Source organism: Equus przewalskii, chromosome 14 (genome assembly GCF_037783145.1).
Source record: "Equus przewalskii isolate Varuska chromosome 14, EquPr2, whole genome shotgun sequence".
In the NCBI taxonomy this organism is placed as follows: domain Eukaryota; kingdom Metazoa; phylum Chordata; class Mammalia; order Perissodactyla; family Equidae; genus Equus; species Equus przewalskii.
In genome coordinates, this window is record NC_091844.1 from 82,461,844 (window position 1) to 82,483,309 (window position 21,466).

At 39.3% G+C, this 21,466-nt stretch overlaps 1 protein-coding gene across 1 annotated transcript in view; it reads left to right on the forward strand.

Annotated features, from left to right (window-relative positions):
* NOL10 (nucleolar protein 10) overlaps positions 1-21,466 on the forward strand; it is a 108,705-nt gene that overhangs the window by 57,897 nt on the left and 29,342 nt on the right. Inside the window, exons 14-15 of the mRNA XM_008517561.2 lie at positions 18,398-18,524; positions 21,311-21,390. Of these exons, the coding sequence (XP_008515783.1) occupies positions 18,398-18,524; positions 21,311-21,390 (207 nt within the window). The remainder of the gene's footprint in view (positions 1-18,397; positions 18,525-21,310; positions 21,391-21,466) is intronic.

The window sequence follows — 21,466 nt, forward strand, 5'->3', positions numbered from 1 at the left end:
AGTCTGTTTTGTCTAACCTTAGTATAGACGTTCCTCTCTTTTGGTTACTGTTTGCATGGTATATGTTTTACCATACTATATAATTTTACTTTTAACCTATTTCTCTTCAAATCTAAAATGTGTCTCTTGTAAATATTATATAGTTGGATCATGGTTTTAAAATCCATTCTGTCAATTTTTGCCTTTTAAAGGAGAGTTTGATCCATTTACATTTATGGCATTACTGATAAGTTAGGATTTATGTCTGCTTTTTTTTTTTTGTGCAAGATTTTGCAAATATCCTTTTATTCACTAAAGCCAGAAAGGAAATGAGCTTTGGATTCATACAGAATTCAATCATCTTCAAAAAGCCTATTTTTCTCCCCTTACCTTTTTTTTTCTTTTAATCAAGGTTATGAAAGTTAACATCCTTGTGAAATTACAGTTGTACATCATTATTAGTCATGTTGTACGTACACCACTTCACCCCTAGTGCCCTCTCCCCACCCCCCTTTCCCCTGGCAACCACCGATCAGTTCTCTTTGTCCATATGTTAACTACCACCTATGAGTGGAGTCATACAGAGTTCGTCTTTCTCTGTCTGGCTTATTTCACTCAACAAAATACCCTCAAGGTCTATCCATGTTGTTGTGAATGGGACGACTTTGTCCTTTTTTATGGCTGAGTAGTATTCCATTGTGTATATATACCGCATCTTCTTTATCCAATCATCAGTTGCTGGGCACTTAGGTTGGTTCCATGAGTTGGCTATTGTGACTAATGCTGCGATGAACATAGGGGTGCATGGGACTTTTGGAATTGCTGATTTCAGGTTCTTAGGATAGATACCCAGCAGTGGGATGGCTGGGTCATAAGGTATTTCTATTCTTAACTTTTTGAGGAATCTCCAAACTGTTTTCCATAGTGGCTGCACCAGTTTGCATTCCCCCCAACAGTGTATGAGGGTTCCCTTTTCTCCACAGCCTCTCCAACACTTGTCACTCTTGGTTTTGGATATTTTTGCCATTCTAACAGGTGTAAGGTGATATCTCATTGTAGTTTTGATTTGCATTTCCCTGATGATTAGTGATGATGAGCATCTTTTCATGTGTCTATTGGCCATCCGTATATCTTCTTTGGAGAAATGTCTGTTCATGTCCCCTGTAATTGGGTTGTTTGATGTTTTTATTGTTGAGTTGTGTGAGTTCTTTGTATATTATGGAGATTAACCTTTTGTCAGATAAATAACTTGTGAATATTTGTTCCCAGTTAGTGGGCTGTCTTTTTGTTTCAATCCTGTTTTCCCTTGCCTCGAAGAAGCTCTTTAGTCTGATGAAGTCCCATTTGTTTATTCTTTGTATTGTTTCCCTCATGTGAGGGGTTATGGTGTCCGAAAAGATTCTTTTGAAGCTGATGTCAAAGAGTGTACTGCCGATATTCTCTTCTAGAAGACGTATTGTTTCAGGCCTAATCTTTAGGTCTTTGATCCATTTTGAGTTTATTTCAGTGAATGGTGAAAAAGAATGGTTGATTTTCATTCTTTTACATGTGGCTGTCCAGTTTTCCCAGCACCATTTGTTGAAGAGACTTTCTTTCCTCCATTGTAGGCCCTCAGCTCCTTTGTCAAAGATTAGCTGTCCATAGATGTGTGGTTTTATTTCTGGGCTTTCAATTCTGTTGCATTGATCTGTGCATCTGTTTTTGTACCAGTACCATGCTGTTTTGATTACTGTAGCTTTGTAGTATGTTTTGAAGTCAGGGATTGTGATGCCTCCACCTTTGTTCTTCTTGCTCAGGATTGCTTTAGCAGTTTGGGGTCTTTTGTTGCCCCATATGAATTTTAGGATTCTTTGTTCAATTTCTGTAAAGAATGACATTGGAATTCTGATTGGGGTAGCGTTGAATCTGTAGATTGCTTTAGGTATTATGGACATTTTAACTATGTTTATTCTTCCAATCCATGTGCATGGAATGTCTTTCCATCTCTTTATGTTGTCGTCGATTTCTTTCAAGAAGGTCTTGTAGTTTTCGTTGTATAGATCTTTCACTTCCTTGGTTAAATTTATCCCAAGGTATTTTATTCTTTTTGTTGTGATCATGAATGGGATTGAGTTCTTGAGATCTTTTTCTGTTAGTTCATTGTTAGCATATAGAAATGCTACTGATTTATGTATGTTGATGTTATACCCTGCAACTTTGCTGTAGTTGTTGATTGTTTCTAATAGTTTTTCTATGGATTCTTTGGGGTTTTCTATATATAAGATCATGTCGTCTGCAAACAGCAAGAGTTTTACTTCTTCGTTGCCTATTTGGATTCCTTTTCTTTCTTTTTCCTGCCTAATTGCTCTGGCCAAAGCCTCCAGTACTATGTTGAATAAGAGTGGTGAAAGTGGGCACCCTTGTCTCGTTCCTGTTCTGAGAGGGATGGGTTTCAGTTTTTGTCCGTTGAGTAGGATGTTGGCTGTGGGTTTGTCATATAGGGCCTTTATTATGTTGAGGTACTTTCCTTCTATACCTATTTTATTGAGGGTTTTTATTGTAAATAGATGTTGGATCTTGTCGAATGCTTTCTCAGCATCTATTGAGATGATCATGTGGTTTTTGTTTCTCATTTTGTTAATGTAGTGAATCACGTTGATTGACTTGCAGATGTTGAACCATCCCTGTGTCCCTGGTATAAATCCCACTTGATGGTGGTGTATAATCTTTTTGATGTATTGCCGTATTCGATTTGCCAAAATTTTGTTGAGGATTTTTGCATCTGTGTTCATCAGTGATATTGGCCTGTAGTTTTCCTTCTTTGTGTTGTCCTTGTCAGGTTTGGGGATCAGGGTGATGTTGGCTTCATAGAATGTATTAGGGAGTGCTCCATCTTCCTCTATTTTCTGGAATAGTTTGAGAAGGATAGGTATTAAATCTTCTTTGAATGTTTGGTAGAATTCTCCAGAGAAGTCGTCTGGCCCTGGACTCTAATTTTTGGGGAGCTTTTTGATTACTGTTTCTATTTCTTTACTTGTGATTGGTCTATTCAGATTCTCTATTTCTTCCTGATTCAGTTTGGGTGGGTTGTATGAGTCTAGGGATTTATCCATTTCTTCTAGGTTGTTCACTTTGTTGGCATATAGTTTTTCATAGTATTCTCTTATGATCCTTTGTATTTCTTCGGTATCTGTTGTGATTGCTCCTCTCTCGTTTCTAATTTTATTTATTTGAGACTTCTGTCTCTTTTTTTTTAGTGAGTCTGGCTAAGGGTTTGTTGATTTTGTTAATTTTTTCAAAGAACCAACTCTTTGTTTCATTGATCCTTTCTACTATCTTTTTTGTTTCAATATCATTTATTTCTGCTCTAATTTTTATTATTTCCCTCCTTCTACTGACTGTGGGCTTTGTTTGTTGTTCTTTTTCTAATTCGTTTGAGGTTGTCTATGTAAGATTTTTCTTGCTTATTGAGGTGAGCCTATATTGCAATGAATTTCCCTCTTAGCACTGCCTTTGCTGTGTCCCAAATAATTTGGTATGGTGTGTTTTCATTTTCATTTGCCTCCAGATAATATTTGATTTCTTCTTTAATTTCTTCAATAATCCATTGTTTGTTCAGTAGCATGTTGTTTAGTCTCCACATTTTTGGCCCTGTCCCAGCTTTATTCTTGTAGTTGATTTCTAGTTTCATAGCATTATGATCAGAAAAGATGCTTGATATTATTTCAACCCTCTTGAACTTATTGATGTTTGCTTTTTTCCCACGATATGGTCTATCCTTGAGAATGTTCCATGCGGGCTTGAGAAGAATGTGTAACCTGCTGTTTTTGGATGAAGTGTCCTATATATATCTATTAGGTCCATCTGATCTAATTTTTCATTTAATTCTATAATTTCCTTGTTGATTTTTCTGTCTGGATGATCTGTCCTTTGGTGTTAATGGGGTGTTGAGGTCCCCTACTATTATTGTATTGCTGTTGATGTCTCCTTTTAGTTTTGTTAATAGTTTCTTTACGGATTTTGGTGCTCCTGTGTTAGGTGCGTATATATTTATAAGTGTTATGTCATCTTGCTGGAGCGTCCCTTTTATCATTATATACTGCCCCTCTTTGTCTTTCTTTATCTGTTTTGCTTTGAAGTCTACTTTGTCTGATATAAGTATGGCAACACCTGCTTTCTTTTGTTCATTATTAGCTTGGAGTGTTGTCTTCCATCCCTTCACTTTGAGTCTGTGTTTCTTTGGGGCTGAGGTGTGTTTCCTGGAGGCAGCAAATTGTTGGATCTTGTTCTTTGATCCATCCTGCCAGTCTGTGCCTTTTGATTGGAGAGTTCAATCCATTCACATTTAGAGTGATTATTGAAACGTGGGGGCCTACTGTTGCCATTTTATCACTTGTTTTCCGGTTCTTTTGCATTTTGTCCTGATGGAGAGCTGTTACTTTGTGTTATTGTCCTTCTGCTTCTCTCCTTTTTTCTGGATTTTGTAACCCCTTTCCTTTCTTTGATATTTCAGGAATGAGGTTCTTCCTGAGCATTTCTTGAAGAGGAGGTTTTGTGGCGATGAACTCCCTTAACTTTTGTTTATCTGGCAAAGTTTTTATTTCTCCACTGTATTTGAAGGATATTTTCACTGGGTAGAGTATTCTTGGCTGCAGGTTTTTGTCCTTCAGAGTTTTGAATATTTCATTCCAATCTCTTCTAGCCTGTAAGGTACCTCCTGAGAAATCTGCTGATAGCCTTATGGGGTTTCCTTTGTAAGTTATTTTCTTCTGCCTGGCTGCCCTTAGTATTTTCTGTTTGTCGTTGACTTTTGCTAGTTTCACTACTGTATGCCTTGGGGTTGGTCTTCTTACGTTAATAACGTTTGGAGATCTATTGGCTTCTGTCACATGAAGTTCCATCTCTCTCCCCAAGTTTGGAACGTTCTCAGCCATTATTTCTTTGAACAGGCCTTCTGCCCCCTTCTCCTTCTCTTCTCCCTCTGGTATACCTATAATCCTTATGTTGCATCTCCTAATTGAGTCGGATAATTCTCGGAGAGTTTCTTCATTTCTTTTTAGTCTTAGTTCTCTCTCCTCCTCTGTCTGCAGCATTTCTATATTCCTATCCTCCAAATTGCTAATTCTCTCCTCCGTATTATCATCCCTACTGTTCAGAGAGTCCAGATTTTTCTTAATCTCCTCCATTGTGTTCTTCATCTCTAGTATTTCTAATTGGTTCTTCTTTATAGTGTCAAGCTCTTTTGTGACATAGCTCCTGAACTCATTGAGTTGTCTATCTGAATTCTCTTTTAACTCGTTGAGTTTTTTAATAATGGCAGTTTTGAAGTCATCGTCATTTAGATTATAGATTTCATTGTCTTTGGGATTGTTTTCTGGGTGCTTATCATTTTCCTTCTGTTCTGGAGATTTAATATATTTTTTCATACTGCTTGATGGCGTGGATTTGTGCCTCCGCATAGGGATAGAGTTTAGTCACTGCTTCCACTTGTTGCGACTGGTGTTGGGGGGGGTCGCAGCTGGTTTAGACTACACCAACCAGGAACCCTGTCAGCTATTACTGACTGGACCTGGACCCCTCCTCGTAGTCACAATGCTCCCGTGGGGTCCCTTGTCAGTTGTGGGGGCAGTCGCAAGGGGGCCTCAGGCTGCTAGTGCCTACTGTTGCAGCCCACTTAGATGCGCTCCCTCCTTGTGGTCTGCAGCAGTGTTGTGGGCTTTCCCAGCAGCCAGGAGCAGGATCACCTATAATTGCCGCTTTGTCCCTAACAGAGCCCACAAGATCACACTTGTCCACTATAGGTCCCGGCAGAGCTATGGGTATCTTCTGCAGTCTGTCGTTAGCTCACCTAGCTGTGCTGCTTTTGCCCCAGGGCCTTCCCGCCTTGCGATTGCCAGTCGGGACCTCTCCACTAGTGCTGTGCAGAGGCTTTGGCTGAGGCTGCTGTAGGAACCTGGAGTTCACCCCTGGGCTACGTAGCTGTTTCACTGGAGCTCCACTCTGCCCCACGCCACTCTCAAGGGATCTCTGTGTCCCTTGCCTCGTCTGGGACACGGCCAGAGTCCGTGGGCCTGGCAGTGGCTTGTAAACTGCTGCCTCTCGGGGAATTCTGCTCTAGGGAGCTTACTGGTGTTCCAAATGCTGGGCGGGGCCTCCCTGCCAATGGCAAGCAGAGGCACTCCCTGCTGGGGGGGTTTGGTACCCTGGAGCGTCCCCCCGGGCCACAGAGCGGGTGTTGGAGCTCCACCCAGTCCCCAAGCACATTCACGGGAAGTCTGGGCGCCCCCTGCACTGACCCGTGCACCAGAGACTGTGGGCCCAGCAGCAGCTTGCGGTCTGGTGCCGTGCTGGGGAATCCGCCTGCCGGGAGCTTCCCTTTGTCCTGAATTCTGGGCGTGGCCTCCCTGCTAATGGCGAGCAGAGGCGTTCCCTGCCGGAGAGGTGTGGGACCCCAGAGCCTCACCCCGGGCCGCAGAGCCGCTGCTGGAGCTCCAACCGTGTCCCCAAGCATGTCTACGGGAAGTCTGGGCGCCCTCTGCACCGACCCGTGTGCCGGAGACTGTGGGCCCAGCAGCAGCTTGTGGTCTGGTGCCGTGCTGGGGAATCCGCCTGCTGGGAGCTTCCCTTTGTTCTGGATTCTGGGCGGGGCCTCCCTGCTGATGGGTGCAGGACCCTGGGGATTCCCCCTGGGCTTAGGTGTAATCGCGGGGTCTTGAGTAGGGCTGTTGTCACCTGTTTCCACTGTCGCTCCTCTGGTGAGTGCACACTCCCGCCCTCGGTGTGTGGCAATGCTATGGAGGAGTCCGCTGGAAGAGAGCCTCCTACAGGAACTAGGCTGTCCAGGGGTCAGGGGTCGGGGGTCAGAGAGTTTTCACCTATTTCCACCTCCTCCCTGGGGGAAGTCCGTGCGCCTTCCAATGTATAGTAGTACAAAACTCTTAGGCATTTTGAGATGCTATCTGGATATCCTTTGTTAATCGGTGAATGTCCAATTAGTTGTAGATTCGACGGGGGAGAGGCAAAGAAGACCACTCACGCCACCATCTTGGTCCCGCCTATTAGCACCCTCTTATTGCAATTGTCCTCTTAATTGGGTTGGTACCCAGTGTAGCTGGTTGCTAGGGCCAGGGGCGTACAGTTGTGATAGGCCTGAGGCCAACAAGGCTGATGTCAGTTCTCTTAGGAGTGCAGCTGAGTAGGGCTAGCCCTTGGCATGGAGGCACTCAGTTGTTTCAGGCTTTGGAAGGTGGGGCTGATCCTTTTTATGGCTATTTGTGAAATACAAGTCTTCTGCCACTGATAAGCCTCACTCCCCTCTGGACCACATACACTGTCAGCACAGTCCTAGTCCGTGCACTCTTCTCAACCCCCTGGAGCGTACCGCACCGCCACACCGCAGAGGCCCCCACCTCTGCCCCAGTGCCCCCCACAGTTCACCGGGTCCTCACACAAGCCCTGCCCCACAGAGGCAGACACCTTTGCCTGCCTGTAGAGGATCAAGGCATTCAATCAATGCAGGCTGAAAAGTAGCCTGAGGGCTTGCTGTTAATGTGGGGCCAGTCACTAGGGCGGGTTGCCTGCCCTGGCTGAACTGGATTAAATCTGTGCTCTAGTGGGTGTGGCAGACCCCAGGGCTAACAGCCCAAGGGACGCACCTCACTGGCCCCCACCTGTGTCCGTATCAGCACGCCTGGACCAGCTCAGACCAACGGCCCTCATCAATGTCTCACTCTCCAGAGAGGATCCTCCTCTCACCAAGATGTTCCCAGAGCCCACCAGGTGAGTCTCGTTTCACCAAAGGACAGTCAGCCTTCTTTCTGGTGATTTTAGGTTGCTGCAATGAATGAGTTTGTGCATGGGCCCTTTAAGACGTGGATCTTTTCGGCTTTCGGCTGATAGCTTTTCTGGGGTGTCCTTGCTGCAGTTAATAGCCAGCAAAGTCAGACAGTAAGACCCTCCTCTCAGTTGGGCTGAGTCTGAAGGATGGTTATAGCAGTATTGCCCCTGCTCTGGACCTCACTCCTCCAGGGAGGGCTGCGTACCTTAGATTGGCTCCTGCCTGGCCAGCTGAGAAGCTCTGCTGCTCCCAAAGGTGGCTTTTTTCCTCTCTGGCCGGAGTTACTGCCTCTTCTGCTTTTGTCAGGACTGTCCCTTGTTGTGGGGGTTCTTTTTATCCAGTTTTCAGTTTTCAATCCAGGGTGATTCTTCCTAAAATTGTTGTAACCTGGTTGTGTTTGTGGGAGGAGGCGAGTTCAACGTTTGCTCATAGCGCCATCTTGATGAGAACCCCTATGTCTGCTTGTTTTTGCTATTTGTTTTCTAAATGTCGTATGACATTTTTGTTCTTCAATTCATCTGTTACTGGTTTTTGTGTTACACAGACATTTCCTAATATACCATTTTAATTCCCTTTTTGTTTGTTTTACTATACATTTTTTAGTTATATTCTTAGTGGTTTCCCTGAGGATTACCATTACCATTTTAACTTATAGCACTTTAGTTCAGAGTAATACCAATTTAATTTCAATAGTATACGAAAACTTTCCTCCTATATAGCCCCGTTTTTCTCCTCTTTTATGTTGTTATTGCTTCAAATTATATCTTTAAACATTGTGTGCGTGTAACTTAGATTTATAATTATTGCATTATGGAATTGTGTTTTACATGATGAGAAATCACCTGCTAATCCACTTGAGAATCCCATGTGATGAGTTGCTTTTCTCTTGATGCTTTCAAGATTCTCTGTTTGTCTTTTCACAGTTTGACTGTAATGTGTCTAGGTATGGATCTCTGAATTTATCCTACTTGGCATTGGGCTTCTTGGATGTAGAGATTAATGTTTTTTGCCAAATTTGAGAAATTTTTGGCCGTTATATCTTCAGATATTCTTTCCATCCCTGTTTCTCTTCTCCTTCTGGGACTTCTATTATGTGCGTGTTTATTTGATGACATCCTACAAGTTTCTGAGACTCTGTTCAGTTTTATTTTCTGTTTCTCAGACTGGATAACCTCAATTGACCCATCTTCAAGTTTGCTAATTTTTCCTTCTGCCAATTTATATCTATGGTTGAGTCCCTCTAGTGAATTTTTTATTTTAATTATTGTGTTTTTCAATTCCAAAACTTGTATTTAGTTCTTTTTTATAATTTCTCTCTCTTTATTGATATTCTCTATTTCATGAGATATTTGCTCTCATACTTTCCTTTAGTTCTTTAGACATGACTGCTTTTTAGTTCTTTGTGCATACCTATGTAAGCTGGTTTAAGGTCTGTCTGGTAAGCCCAGTGTTTCAGATTCCTCAAAAGATAGGTTCTGTTGACTGCTTCCCCCTCCTCCCCCCGAATGTGGGCCAGGCTTTTCTTTGTGTGTCTTGTATTTTTGGTTGAAAACTAGATGTTTTAGGTAATAATTTGGCAGTTACAGAACTTAGATTCTTCCCACCCCGAGTTCATTTTTATTATTCCTCTTTGTTTGTTTAGTGCTCTCCTGAACTAAATCTGTAAAATTTGATTTGTTTGTTATGTGTGGCCACCAAAGTCTCTGCTTGGTTCACTTAATTATCAATTAATGATTGAACAGAGGTTTCCTTAAATGCCTGGAACCAATAAGTCTCTCACCCTTGCAGAGTGATTCTTGAAAATGCAAGTCAGATCATGTCACTCCTCTGTTGAGAACGAAAAAGTAAAGTCTTGCAATGGTCTACAAGACCCTACATGATCTAGCCTCCACTCTCTCCTTCGTTTCCTTTGTTCAAGCCATACTGGGTTGGTCTTTTTCCTGATCCCCGAATACATCAAGCAATTCTGACCTCAAGGCCTTTGCAGTTGCCAGATATTCTCGTGGTTCATTCCCTTCTCTCCTCCAGGTCTGTATTCAGTTGTCACCTCAACATGGGCTTCCCTGTCCACCCCTCCTCCCCTTCCTCTGTATTCTCCATCACCTTCACTGCTGTATTTTCCTCATAGCTCCTATCACTAGCTGTCATACTGTATCCTACCTTTCCTTTGTTTGTTTATTGTTCCCCTTTCTGAAATGTTAGCTCTTTAAAGGTAGAGATTCTTTTTTGTTTTGTTCATTACAGTGAAGAGAAAAATGCTTGACAGTAACTATTTGTTGAATAAATGAATGACGATCTTTGGCAATCTATTCATATTTAAGAATGAGGCACTAAAATGCCGATTGGAACTCTTTCTATGTGGTGGTCTTGTCTACTGGTAGTTTTTATGTTGACTCTTTAGCTAATGACTGTTGGAGGATTCCCAAATATCAACACCCGGAGGTCTGTCTTTAGGGATCTTCAATTTTCGACAGAGAAGAATCCCCCAGTTTCTTCCTGGGAATGTTGGGGATTTAGTCTGGCAGGAGTGGAAGCACAGCAACATTTGCTTGGCTTTTGGCTTTCTGGAAGCTGAAAAGGAGCTGAGGGTCGCACAGTTTGATGTGTAGACGGCCATTTAATTGTGCTAATTTCAGCCCCACAGCTCAAGTCACCTGTTCCATATATCCACTTATGTGGAGCAGCTTTTCTTCACTTTATCCAGAGAATTATCCTCTGGTCGTCTAAGGAGGGGTGGGAATTTAGGTATTCATCGTTTCCCCTATTCAGACCCATCTTCCCAGATACATGGAGCCTTGAAGCGCTGGGTGTCAAGGACTGTAAGAGAAGAATCTCCTCTCCATTCTCTCTGTTATTTACCTCCGGTAGCACCCAGCATTTACCACGTTAAATCCCTTAACTACTGTATTTTCTCCTTTTGTTCTTTTTGTCCTTGAAGCTTAATATCTTTTTATATTGATTTACTGTCATTTTAACTAGGCTTGGGAGGGAGAGGAAATAAAAATATATAGTTAATGTGCCATTATTAACTGAAAGCTCTCTACGGTTCTTAATATCAGTGTTGATTTTGTATTTAAATGTTGGCTTGGAGTGTTCTGTCTGCCTCTAAGCGTTGAGTAGAGGAACTCTATTTTATGCTTATTTATACTCTCACGACCTCGCATAGATTAACTATTGAGTTGATTGACTGATAGTGAAACAATTACATAAGCAGTATCAGTATTATTTTTTACTTGGCCTTATTTTCGTATTTCATTTCAGTACCTAAACTACTTTTCAAAACTAAATCAAAATTGAAATCATGGCAGATAGTAATTTTTCTCCTTTTTAAAATAAATCTTTTTAAATGTTGAAATTAAATTGCTTCTTTGCTAATCTGATTTTTAGGAATGAGAGAACAAAGCACTACAAGTAGAGTACCTTTAAATGACTCATAATTTCTCACGCAAAGGCATATAAACTTGGGTATGCAATTAGGCGGCTCATTATGTTGCAAATGCAATTACATGCTTAAATGCATGGCCACTCCCTCAGCTCACCCAGCTGTCCTCTTGTCTTAGGCTTGTGATCAGTTATTATTAAGCTCCAGCTGTCAGAATTTGAAAGTACATGCTGGTGCTAGTGGTGTCTTTGAACCAGTAATGGAGGAAAAGTTTGAAAAGGAAAATTTCCTTTGAGTTTATGTATTGCAGAGTTGGTCTTCTTGAGTAGCAAAATCCTGTTCTTCTCCCGGAGATGCAGACTATGCAGTTAGAAAAATTATCATTAAGGTTAATAGTGGTCAACTATATTTACAGTATAGTATACCTCTGTCGTCTCTGGTCTGCAATTCTGAAATCCAGAAAGCCCTGGAAGTTGTTTTATAGCTCTTTGGTGGCAAAACCTGACGTGCTTCATTAGGACTCAAACCTGACATGTAATGATGAGGCCTTTTCTGGTCTTTATTTATCCCAAATTACTGGTGTGAATATGTATTTTGCTGGAGAGATATTAATGTGTTTGATTATGGACCACTGACCCAATCCCACTGAAGATTTTATGTGATAGTACAGTATACGTACAGTATTATCTTTTTAAAATGCAAAAATTTTGAGTTTCAAACCCTTTTTAGTCCCAGTAGTTTCTGATAAAGAGTTACGGCCTTATAGTAAGAGTAATAGCTTTCTGGTTAGTTGGACTAATATAGGGGATAAACCCCCTACCTCTTGGAGTGTGGATTGCCGTTGCTATTATTACTTTTGCTATTCTTCTTCTTGTTTTTATTATTGCTTTTGTTCCAGAACTGATATTTATATCTACTTTTAGAATGTCCTGAAAACAGTTCTCTAACAAAATAATTAGATAATTTACGTGGTTATTAGGTGGTAAAATTATTTTATATTCAAACCCTCCATTGTTGATTGTCAGTAAGTGTAGTTTTTATCTGGTCAGTGGTGTCATTATAATATAAATAATGTTTAAATTGGGTTTCTAGGATTACAGTAGTATCAGGTCACTAAAAGATAAAACTGAAAATTCTTCTAACCAAGCATCTTTTCTATAATTAATAATGAGTAAAATATATATTAATTTCATGTAGTATTAAATTCTATTTCGTATGACAATTAAATTTTACTGAATATAAAATCATGACCTCTTTAGAGTTTTTCAAGGCCTAGTTCAATTGTCTCCTTCAGAACTATCTTGTTCTCCTGCCTCAGTAGATAAAGGGCTTTCCAGAATCATTTTAAAATTTCTGTGGCATTAGTCACATTGTGTTGTTCTTGATTGTTTTCCAGACTTTGTTTTACTTATATTTGACAGCACTTAGCTCTTGGTAAATGCTCATTAACCTTTTGAATGAATGAATGAAGTTGAGGAAAGTAAGAATCCTCTAGTCCTTCCACACAGGTACTGCTGTATGTGAGAAGAACTCTTTTCCCATTGGGTTTCAATAAATATGTGATGAATGAAAATTGAATTAAAATCTACCTCCTTACATTAAATGGGTCTAGTTTTATTCTCTGAACTTAAAAAATATACTTAAGTTCTTTTTCCATGTATGATGTTATACTCTCATATTGTCATCATTCTCTTTCCAATTATCATTCAAAATATGTCTTACTTCACACTATATGCTGCAGTGCATTTTGAAAATTTTGTAAAAGAATAGTTTAAAAAGTCAACTGCATGTCCTTGGTTATATAGTCGTGCGTTCCTTAACAACAGGGATACATTCTGACGAATACTTTGCGAGGCGATTTCGTCCTTGTACAGACAACATAGAGGGTATTGAAAGGGAACAAAATTTGCCACCCCAAAATGTGTCTCTTTAACATGAGGATTATTTTAGGCTGATTTTTTGTTTGTTTGTTTGCTTGCTTGAGGAAGATTAGCCCTCAGCTAACATCTGTGCCACTCTTCCTCTATTTTGTGTGTGGGTTGCTGCCGCAGCATGGCTGCCAATGAGTGGTGTAGGTCTGTGCCCGGGATCCGAACCCAGGCCGCCGAAGTGGAGCACACCACACTTAAGCACCAGGCCATGGGGCTAGCCCCAAGGCTGATTATTTTTGAGAAACAAAAGACTCAGAAAGTTTTTCCTGTTACCTCTGCCTTAACGCCTGAAAGAATTCAGATAAAAAAAATCTGTCTCAAGAAGTGAGCCATCACCTTAGCGTAACATGAACTAGGCAATAGACGGGGAGGAGCCCAACAAACAAACCCTGTTTGCTGGGCTTCCCTCTGTGTTCTTCTGTTTCTCTGGCCAAACACTTGTTTTCCAAATGTTTGCTTGTTTTTACCTACCTACCTGTGAATTGCCTTCCTTCCCTTTGAGCTCCCTGACTCTTCCCACTCCCAGCATCTTTTGTGTTTAGCTGAGGATGGTGTTTAAGGTGACAGCGTTCTCCATTTTGGCGAGTTACTCCATTTTCCTGGGTTTCTCCCATGTATACGTGTTATTAAACTGTTTTTTGTTTTTCTGCTATTAATCTGTCTCATGTCAATTTAATTCTTAGCTTAGCCAGAGGAACCTAGAGGGGTAGAAGAAAATTTCTTCCTCTCCTTCAGTCCTTACACAAAGCTAGATGGTAAAGCGTACCACACACCTAGGCTATAGTACTAGTCTTATGGGACCACTATCATATATGCTGCCTGTTGTTGATTGACATGTCGTTATGTGGCTCATGACTGTATTACATACTTCTAGGGTGTTCTAATGTAATTATATATCAGTTAAAGTTTCCTGTACATAAGCCCATTTTGGTTCAAAGTTATTTATTGTCCGTTGATACAGTTCTAGCAAATGGAGTAATTAAGAATTTTCTTGGGGCTGGCCTGGTCGTGCAACGGCTAAGTGTGCACTTTCCCCTTCAGCAGCCTGGGGTTCACCGGTTTGGATCCCAGGTGCGAACATGGCACTGCTTGGCAAGCCATCCTGTGGTAGGTGTCCAGCATATAAAGAAAAGGAAGATGGGCACGGCTGTTAGCTCAGGGCCAGTCTTCCTCAGCAAAAAGAGGAGGATTGGCAGCAGATGTTAGCTCAGAGCTAATCTTCCTCAAAAAAAAAAAAAAAAGAATTTTCTTAGTTTTGCTAAAGTTTTTTAAATTGTTTTTTTGAATTGTCAGTTAAAAACTTAAGATAATTTCAAATTTAATTGCTGTTCTATGTTATCAATTATTTTCTTTCATATTAATAGTAGGAAAATAATGAAATTATTTTGTCATACTGAGTAACATTATAAGTAATGGAAAAAATGGTGGCATTTATCTGAATTAGTACAGTTTGGTTCTTTGTCTCTAATAATATTAATAATACTTTATTGTTGTTATTTTAGTCACCCTTGCTCTGTTAAAACCATCCATTCAGTAATCCTCAATCCTTATTTCTGCCTAAACACGGCTTTAGGGTGTTGCACAGTGGTTTTTCAAAAGTGAGGTGGGGGAAGGAGCATCCTTCTCTGTCAACTCCCTAAGAATTTTAATATTCATCCTCTTTCCTCCCCACTTAGTCATTTTTGTCTATTACCAGAATATATGAGAATTTTGAGTTTTAAAATTAGTCATTATATATTAACATCTTAAAGGCAGATTGTAATGATAGAGGCAGATGATCTTGAGCACGTGGCATGTATTTTCATGTACTCTAAAATTGCTTCTTCTGCCCAGATGGGTTAGAGCGAGCAGATACTTGGCTGCATTTGAGTCGAGGCCTTCCCTTTATGTTGATGAAGATTCTTTCCTGTTTTGGAGGACCAGGTATTTCCGTTTAGATGGTGGATAGGATTGTCAATGAAGTTGCTGAGGGATCTGTGGTAGCCCTTTATAGCAGTTTGATGAACCAGTTTCCACTTCTCTACTCTTACTGACCTGTGACTTCAGGAAATTCTTCTAAATGAAAAGTGAAAGGTCATTAACAGATAATAGAAGTTTGAAATAAAACAGTCTTCACCAATTTTCTGAAACATACAAAACTCTTAAGGTGTATAAAAATGTAGAAAAACAAACAGTACTCAGTTTTGACTGAAATATAGAATATAGCAGTATAATGACAATGTAGAAACCTAGAAACTTTGGATGTGGTAATAACAGTACACTGGTGATTCAAAAGGATGTTTTCTTTAAGTTGTAAAGCCTGAAATTTAGGAAGTAAATTAATATATTTTTAAGGATTAGTTGCAGATATAACATTTTATAAATGAAAACAGCAAGGAATTTTTACACAGTTAATACTGTGGTCATTATAGGTACTTCAGAGAGCTGTGCACGCAGTTGAGCCCTCCTTACTGGTTAAGCCAACTACTGTTTTTGCAACTTAATGGTAGACCTTTGAGGAGAGCGATAATGTAGATAAAACCTTCAGTTTAATGCCACCAGTTAGGTCAGTAATTTCAACTTTGTTATGGTTGTTCTGATTTTTTATTTCTCTGAAAAGGAACTAGGGAAACGTGATTAATAAAATCAACCTGCTAGATTTTAATTTTGTTTTTGATGGAACTATTTCCTCCTGTAAAATTTAACGGCCATGAATTTGATTGTAGAGGTTATTTACCATAACTGATGTGTCCCCTGAGAGGCAGTTTAAAACAGTTCCATTAGAATCTAGATGACTAATGAAAAAGAATGTTGTAGAACATTATTAAAAAAGATGTGAAAGTAAATTCAGATCTGTTCTGATATTTTTATATTCCTACCCTCCACCCCCCCCCCCAAAAAAAGTCAGTAAACACAATATAATCTTTTCATTGTCTTTGAAGCCCATGTTGCTAACTGATTTAAGGTTTAAAGGTGAAACTGCGTTATTCTGAGGTCCTTTGGTAACCAATGCCCCCCCTTGCATGGGAGGCAAAACAGACCTGACTTTCACCAAAAACGTGTTCTTATATCCAGTAGTTTTATGGTGAGGTATTTGAGTGTTTTTATCTGAATAAGGAAATTAGACAGTTTTAGAAATACTTTTGCCAAACAGGACCCTGTAAGTCTTAGTACCTTGTGCACATGAAATTTATGAATGCATTCATATGTTCTATATGAATAGATTTATTTACTAAATATTTATTGAACAAATACTACTTGACAGGCCATGTTCTAGGTAACAGAAATTCAACTTTAGAACAGAGGAGGTTCTTACCCCCCCAAGAGGACAGTATCTTGGATCTTATATTTTAGAAAAGTGCTAATAGTGTACTTTCTTGCTGTCTACAAGGAGAGAAGATTGCTGTCTTAGGTTGTACAGCAGTGTATGGTAGAGCTTTGCATTTGTAGATTGATAACTGATGGGAAGCAGATACGCCTGTAGTTGCGAGTGCCTAAATGCTCACTCTCAGAAGGTCCCCTGTGATTTTCTCTAGCTTGCTCATGTGTGTTCATTCCAACCTGGAGTCCTTTCACATAGACTTTTTCAATGTCCCAACCTGCCCTGTTTTCTCCCGCCCTGATCAGTCTTCCCCATGGACTCAGTGCAGTCTCAGTTCATTGCTTTACATGACGTGAGTGTGTGTGTGGGTGCACATGCCTTTCTGTTCCAGCTGGATTTTAAATTGCATCAGGGACATCACAGTCAATGACTGTGTTTTACACAGTGCTTTGTATGGAATAATGTTTAGTATATTTGTTGACTTCAAGCTACTGTCCTAAAATTGCTTAAAATCATAGCAGTTTCTTTAAAAAGTTTTTTACATTGAGTTTTTTAAGAATACCTTATATTTCTTAAGGATTTGTCTTTAATGGTTATAGTCAAACCACTTAGTGTATCAAAACCTTTACATCTATTTTTAAAAGTTGTATAGATTATGCTAACATGAAACTTCTTGATAGGACTCCTTTTATGCTCATTAAGAGTTGTTTTTTAGTCTTTGGGTGGTGAACATGATATAATCTGCACAGGAATCGAAATATAATGATATACACCTGAAATTTATATAATGTTATAAACCAGTGTTACTGCCATAAAAAAAAAAAGAGTTGTTTTTCACGTTCATGAGCCCCATAGCCTTTGTGTGGGTGAGGAGAGTCACCCTTTCTAATCAGGCAAAGTAATATAACTAAATTGATATGGTTGTCTCTAACATTTACTTCTTTTTTTTTTTTTTTTGATTGTATAGGATATTAGGTGTCATTTTTCTTTGTTACAGCTCTCTTCCTCCTACCTTCCTTTCTCCAAAAAGTTAAGCTAGATTTAATTTCCATTATGATTTTTGTTTTTTTCCTATTTATAATTGATTGCTGTCGGAGTACGCAGGCACGTAGTCATTGGAAGTTCCGTTTTGTCAGAGCCCAGGGCTCTCTTCGGAAAGCCGCCACGTTGAGAGAAGATTTCAATGGCGTAGCTTCCCCCCCCCACCCCTCGAGCGAGCCTTATTTCCTCTGGGATAAACTTTGACCTCAGTGGGTGAGGCATCGAGCTGGGACAGATTTGTATCAACAACAAGAAGTAAAAAGCAGCCACAGTATTTTATGGAAGTAGTTGGATTACAAAGTGAAGTATTGATATTTTATTAATTGGTTATAAATTCTCTTCAGTCTTTTGTTCCTCAACCTTTCATTGGGACTAACTTGTGGGTCCTAGTGACCCATTTTAGGTTAAGTCTGAAGAATTCTATTACAGAATTTTAAATTTTAATGAGTTAATGAATTAAATGAAGCGGACCATACAAGATCAAATATAAGTATCAAATAATTAGTTGAAAACCCTTGAAAGAAGGTAGTTCTTATTTTAGACATCTGTTTGTCATCAGTGGCAAACTTAAAAAATCTTTCATACCAAGTATGCTTTTGTAGATTCTACTACTGTTTTGAATGAAAGAGGTGATAAATAAATGGATGGATGGATATTATAAGTGCCTGAATTATTTATTTGTGTTTTGGTAGTTCTAATCTAAGAGTATTCATGAATATCTTTGTATCCCAGACTAAGAGATTTTTCCCTCATGAGCCTACGTTCTTCCTACTTTGTTTATTCTCTTCCATTATCTACTTGTTGATTATGCATATTGCAGTTGTTTTTCAAGACTTCTAATAGAAACAAAGATTTAAAAATTGTATTTAAGAAAATGAGATTGTGGACTAACTCTTAGTTGGCATGGTGAGAATGCATGTTTGCTAACCTTTTCATCAACCTGGCAGGTTTTGGGTCCTGCTCCCAGGTGGTGTTCCTTCTTAGACAACTTGACAGAAGAATTAGAAGAGAATCCAGAAAGCACAGTTTATGATGATTACAAATTTGTCACCAAGAAAGACCTTGAAAATTTAGGTAAAAAAATTATGATAAAATGTTTATAAAATTATTTTATTTCTACTTTTTTTTTTGAGTTTCAAACATTAGAAGTGATGGAGTCGTATTCATCTGATTTTCCAATCTTCTGTTTCTGCCAAGTCATATACTAAACATATTATACGTACTATATATTGTCAAGTTTGTAATCTCTGCTTAGAGAAAGGTTCAGATAAATTCAACCTACTGAAGCTTTTTTTCCTGTCTTAAATGCAGAATAATTTTTTCTTAGCACACTAGCTATGAATAGAAAAAATATCTGTCAAGAAACCAGTAAATCTTTTTTCAAATACTATTTTAGTGTAACAAGATTTTGAAAATATCTCAGAGCCTGCAAGTAAATGATTTCCGGCTCTCTTTTAGGTTTGCTTATAAAAGAGTCCATTCAAAACGTGGAAACCATAGATTGAATCCTCAAATATGTAGAACCTTCATAGTTACTTTACGCTTAAAGTTCGCAAACCTAGAAATGCCTCTTAATAATTGCTGACACCTGCATGGGGCTTACCATGTTCCAGGCAATGTTCCGAGTGTTTTACATACAACTCGTTTAATCCTCACAACTCTACGGAGTGGATACTGTTATGATGTATTTATAGATAAGGAAACTGAGGCATAGAAGGATTAAAGTCACTTGCCAAAGGCTTCAGTGGGAGTAAGTGTGAGGGTTGGGATTTAAGCTGGAGTTCTATCTGTGGCTGAGGTTAAGAGCCGCGCTAACCCCTCGGAAGAGCCTGTTTATCTCAGGTGCCTAGCACTAGTTGTAGGATAGAGAGAGTAGAGTTTGCTAATCTTGTTCTATTGTTGGGAAAAGGCTATATAACAAATTATTGAGAGTAGAAAAAACTTTGAGGACTCATTCTCCACAAGTCTAGGCCACTCAGTTGTCCTTGGAACAAATAGATATACAACAGAAAATAGAATCATGTAATAAATAGATTGAGAGGTTCCTAAACTGTATTTTAAGCTATGTTTCATACCACAGTTAGTTCAGACAGCATTTATTGTCTGAAGTTAGCACCACAATAATTCTTTAAATTTTAATGCGTTTAAAAAAGAAGAGAGTTGTCTTCAGCCTTTTAAAAAATGACTTATGAATGAAGTAGGGTGAAATAGGATCGTCCTACTGAAATGCCTTCTTAAATATTTCCAACATAATTTTTACAATATGCTTGTGTCATACTCGCTACATTCTTCAATTGGAGAAAAAAGTCACTGATATTTTGTAGATTTTTTTTTGTGTGAGGAAGGTTGGCCCCGTGCAGACGTCTATTGCCAGTCTTCCTCTTTTTGCTTGAGGAAGATTGTTGCTGAGTGAGGAAGATTGTCACTGAGCTAAGATCTGTGACAATCTTCCTCTATTTTGTCTGGGATGCTGCCACAGCATGGCTTGATGAACTATGCTGGGTCCATGCCTAGGATCTGAACCCTTGAACTCTGGGCCACCGAAGCAGAGTGCACGGAACTTATCTGCTATGCCACCAGGCCGGCCCCTGTAGTTTTATTAATCTAATAGATTCTAGAAAAGTATTTTTCTGACCAAGTTGTATAATTATTTTACAAGATTATCCTGAATTTAATTTTGCCTTTTGATGTTCTGTAACGTATACTATTTTGTACACCTGCACAATTTTGCGTAATACTTAATTTCCAGGTCTGGATGGATGTTTATTTCTAAAATTTGGAAATCAGGGTAAAGTTTTCCTTAGAAACACAATTATTTAGTATTATATCAGCTAAAGCTGCTCTTCATGTGGGTATATCGCATGTTGTCTTATTTTGAAGATAAATATCCTCATAACATTTCTCTGTGTAAATATTTGCAATTAATAAATAATTTCTATAACATAGGCAGAGTGTCCTTATGTGACCACCAGCACCACTAATTCTAAATATAATCTACTAAAACCAGGAAAGCCTATGAAAGATATTGTTCAGGGAATGGTTCTCAAACACTGATGGTCAGTGAACTTTTCATTGATCCATGGTGAAGCATGGATGTGTTAATGTGCTGATGTATGTTTATATATGTTAATAGAAATTTGTCAGCTCTTCTTTCTTGGGAAAGAACATACCCTTTCTACATTCACGTTGTGACAGTGTTCATTGTTTTGGGAAATCATGAGATAGAACAGTGTTCCTCACCTGTCACCACCACTGTTCTACTTGGCAGTACCAAAGTTGGCGACTGACTTTTGATCCCAATATTATTTTTTAAGTTGAACTCATTCATGGTCCAAAAATCTGAAAACTGCCAGTATAAGGAACCCTTCTGTAGCAGTCTGTCTGAGTTCATAAAGACTTTTTCGTCATTTTTACACTTAGTATTAGGTTTAAAATAAGTAAGGATAATATTGCTTAAAGTGGATTAAAGTTTTTTTCATAGTTATTGAAGATTAGTAATTCTGACCCTTACATTTTACTCAGACGTGAAATCTTATTAAATAATAATCTAAGAGGGGCTGGCCCCGTGGCCGAGTGGTTAGGTTCTTGTGCTCCGCTGCAGGTGGCCCAGTGTTTCGTTGGTTCGAATCCTGGGCACGGACATGACACTGCTCATCAAACCACGCTGAGGCAGTGTCCCACATGCCACAACTAGAAGGACCCACAACGAAGAATATACAACTATGTACCGGGGGGCTTTGGGGAGAAAAAGGAAAAAAATAAAAATCTTTAAAAAATATTAATAATAATAATCTGAGAAAAACTTCAGTTTTAATCAGGATTTCATAAGGACCTGCCTTCTTCTGATTAACTTTCCCCAGGGCTCACACATCTCATTGGATCACCTTTTCTCCGGGCATACATGCATGGATTTTTCATGGATATAAGACTCTATCACAAGGTAAATACAAAACTACACTTATTTTAGGTGATTAATGAGCCATTTCTTCTCTACTTACTTGGATTTTCATAAAACG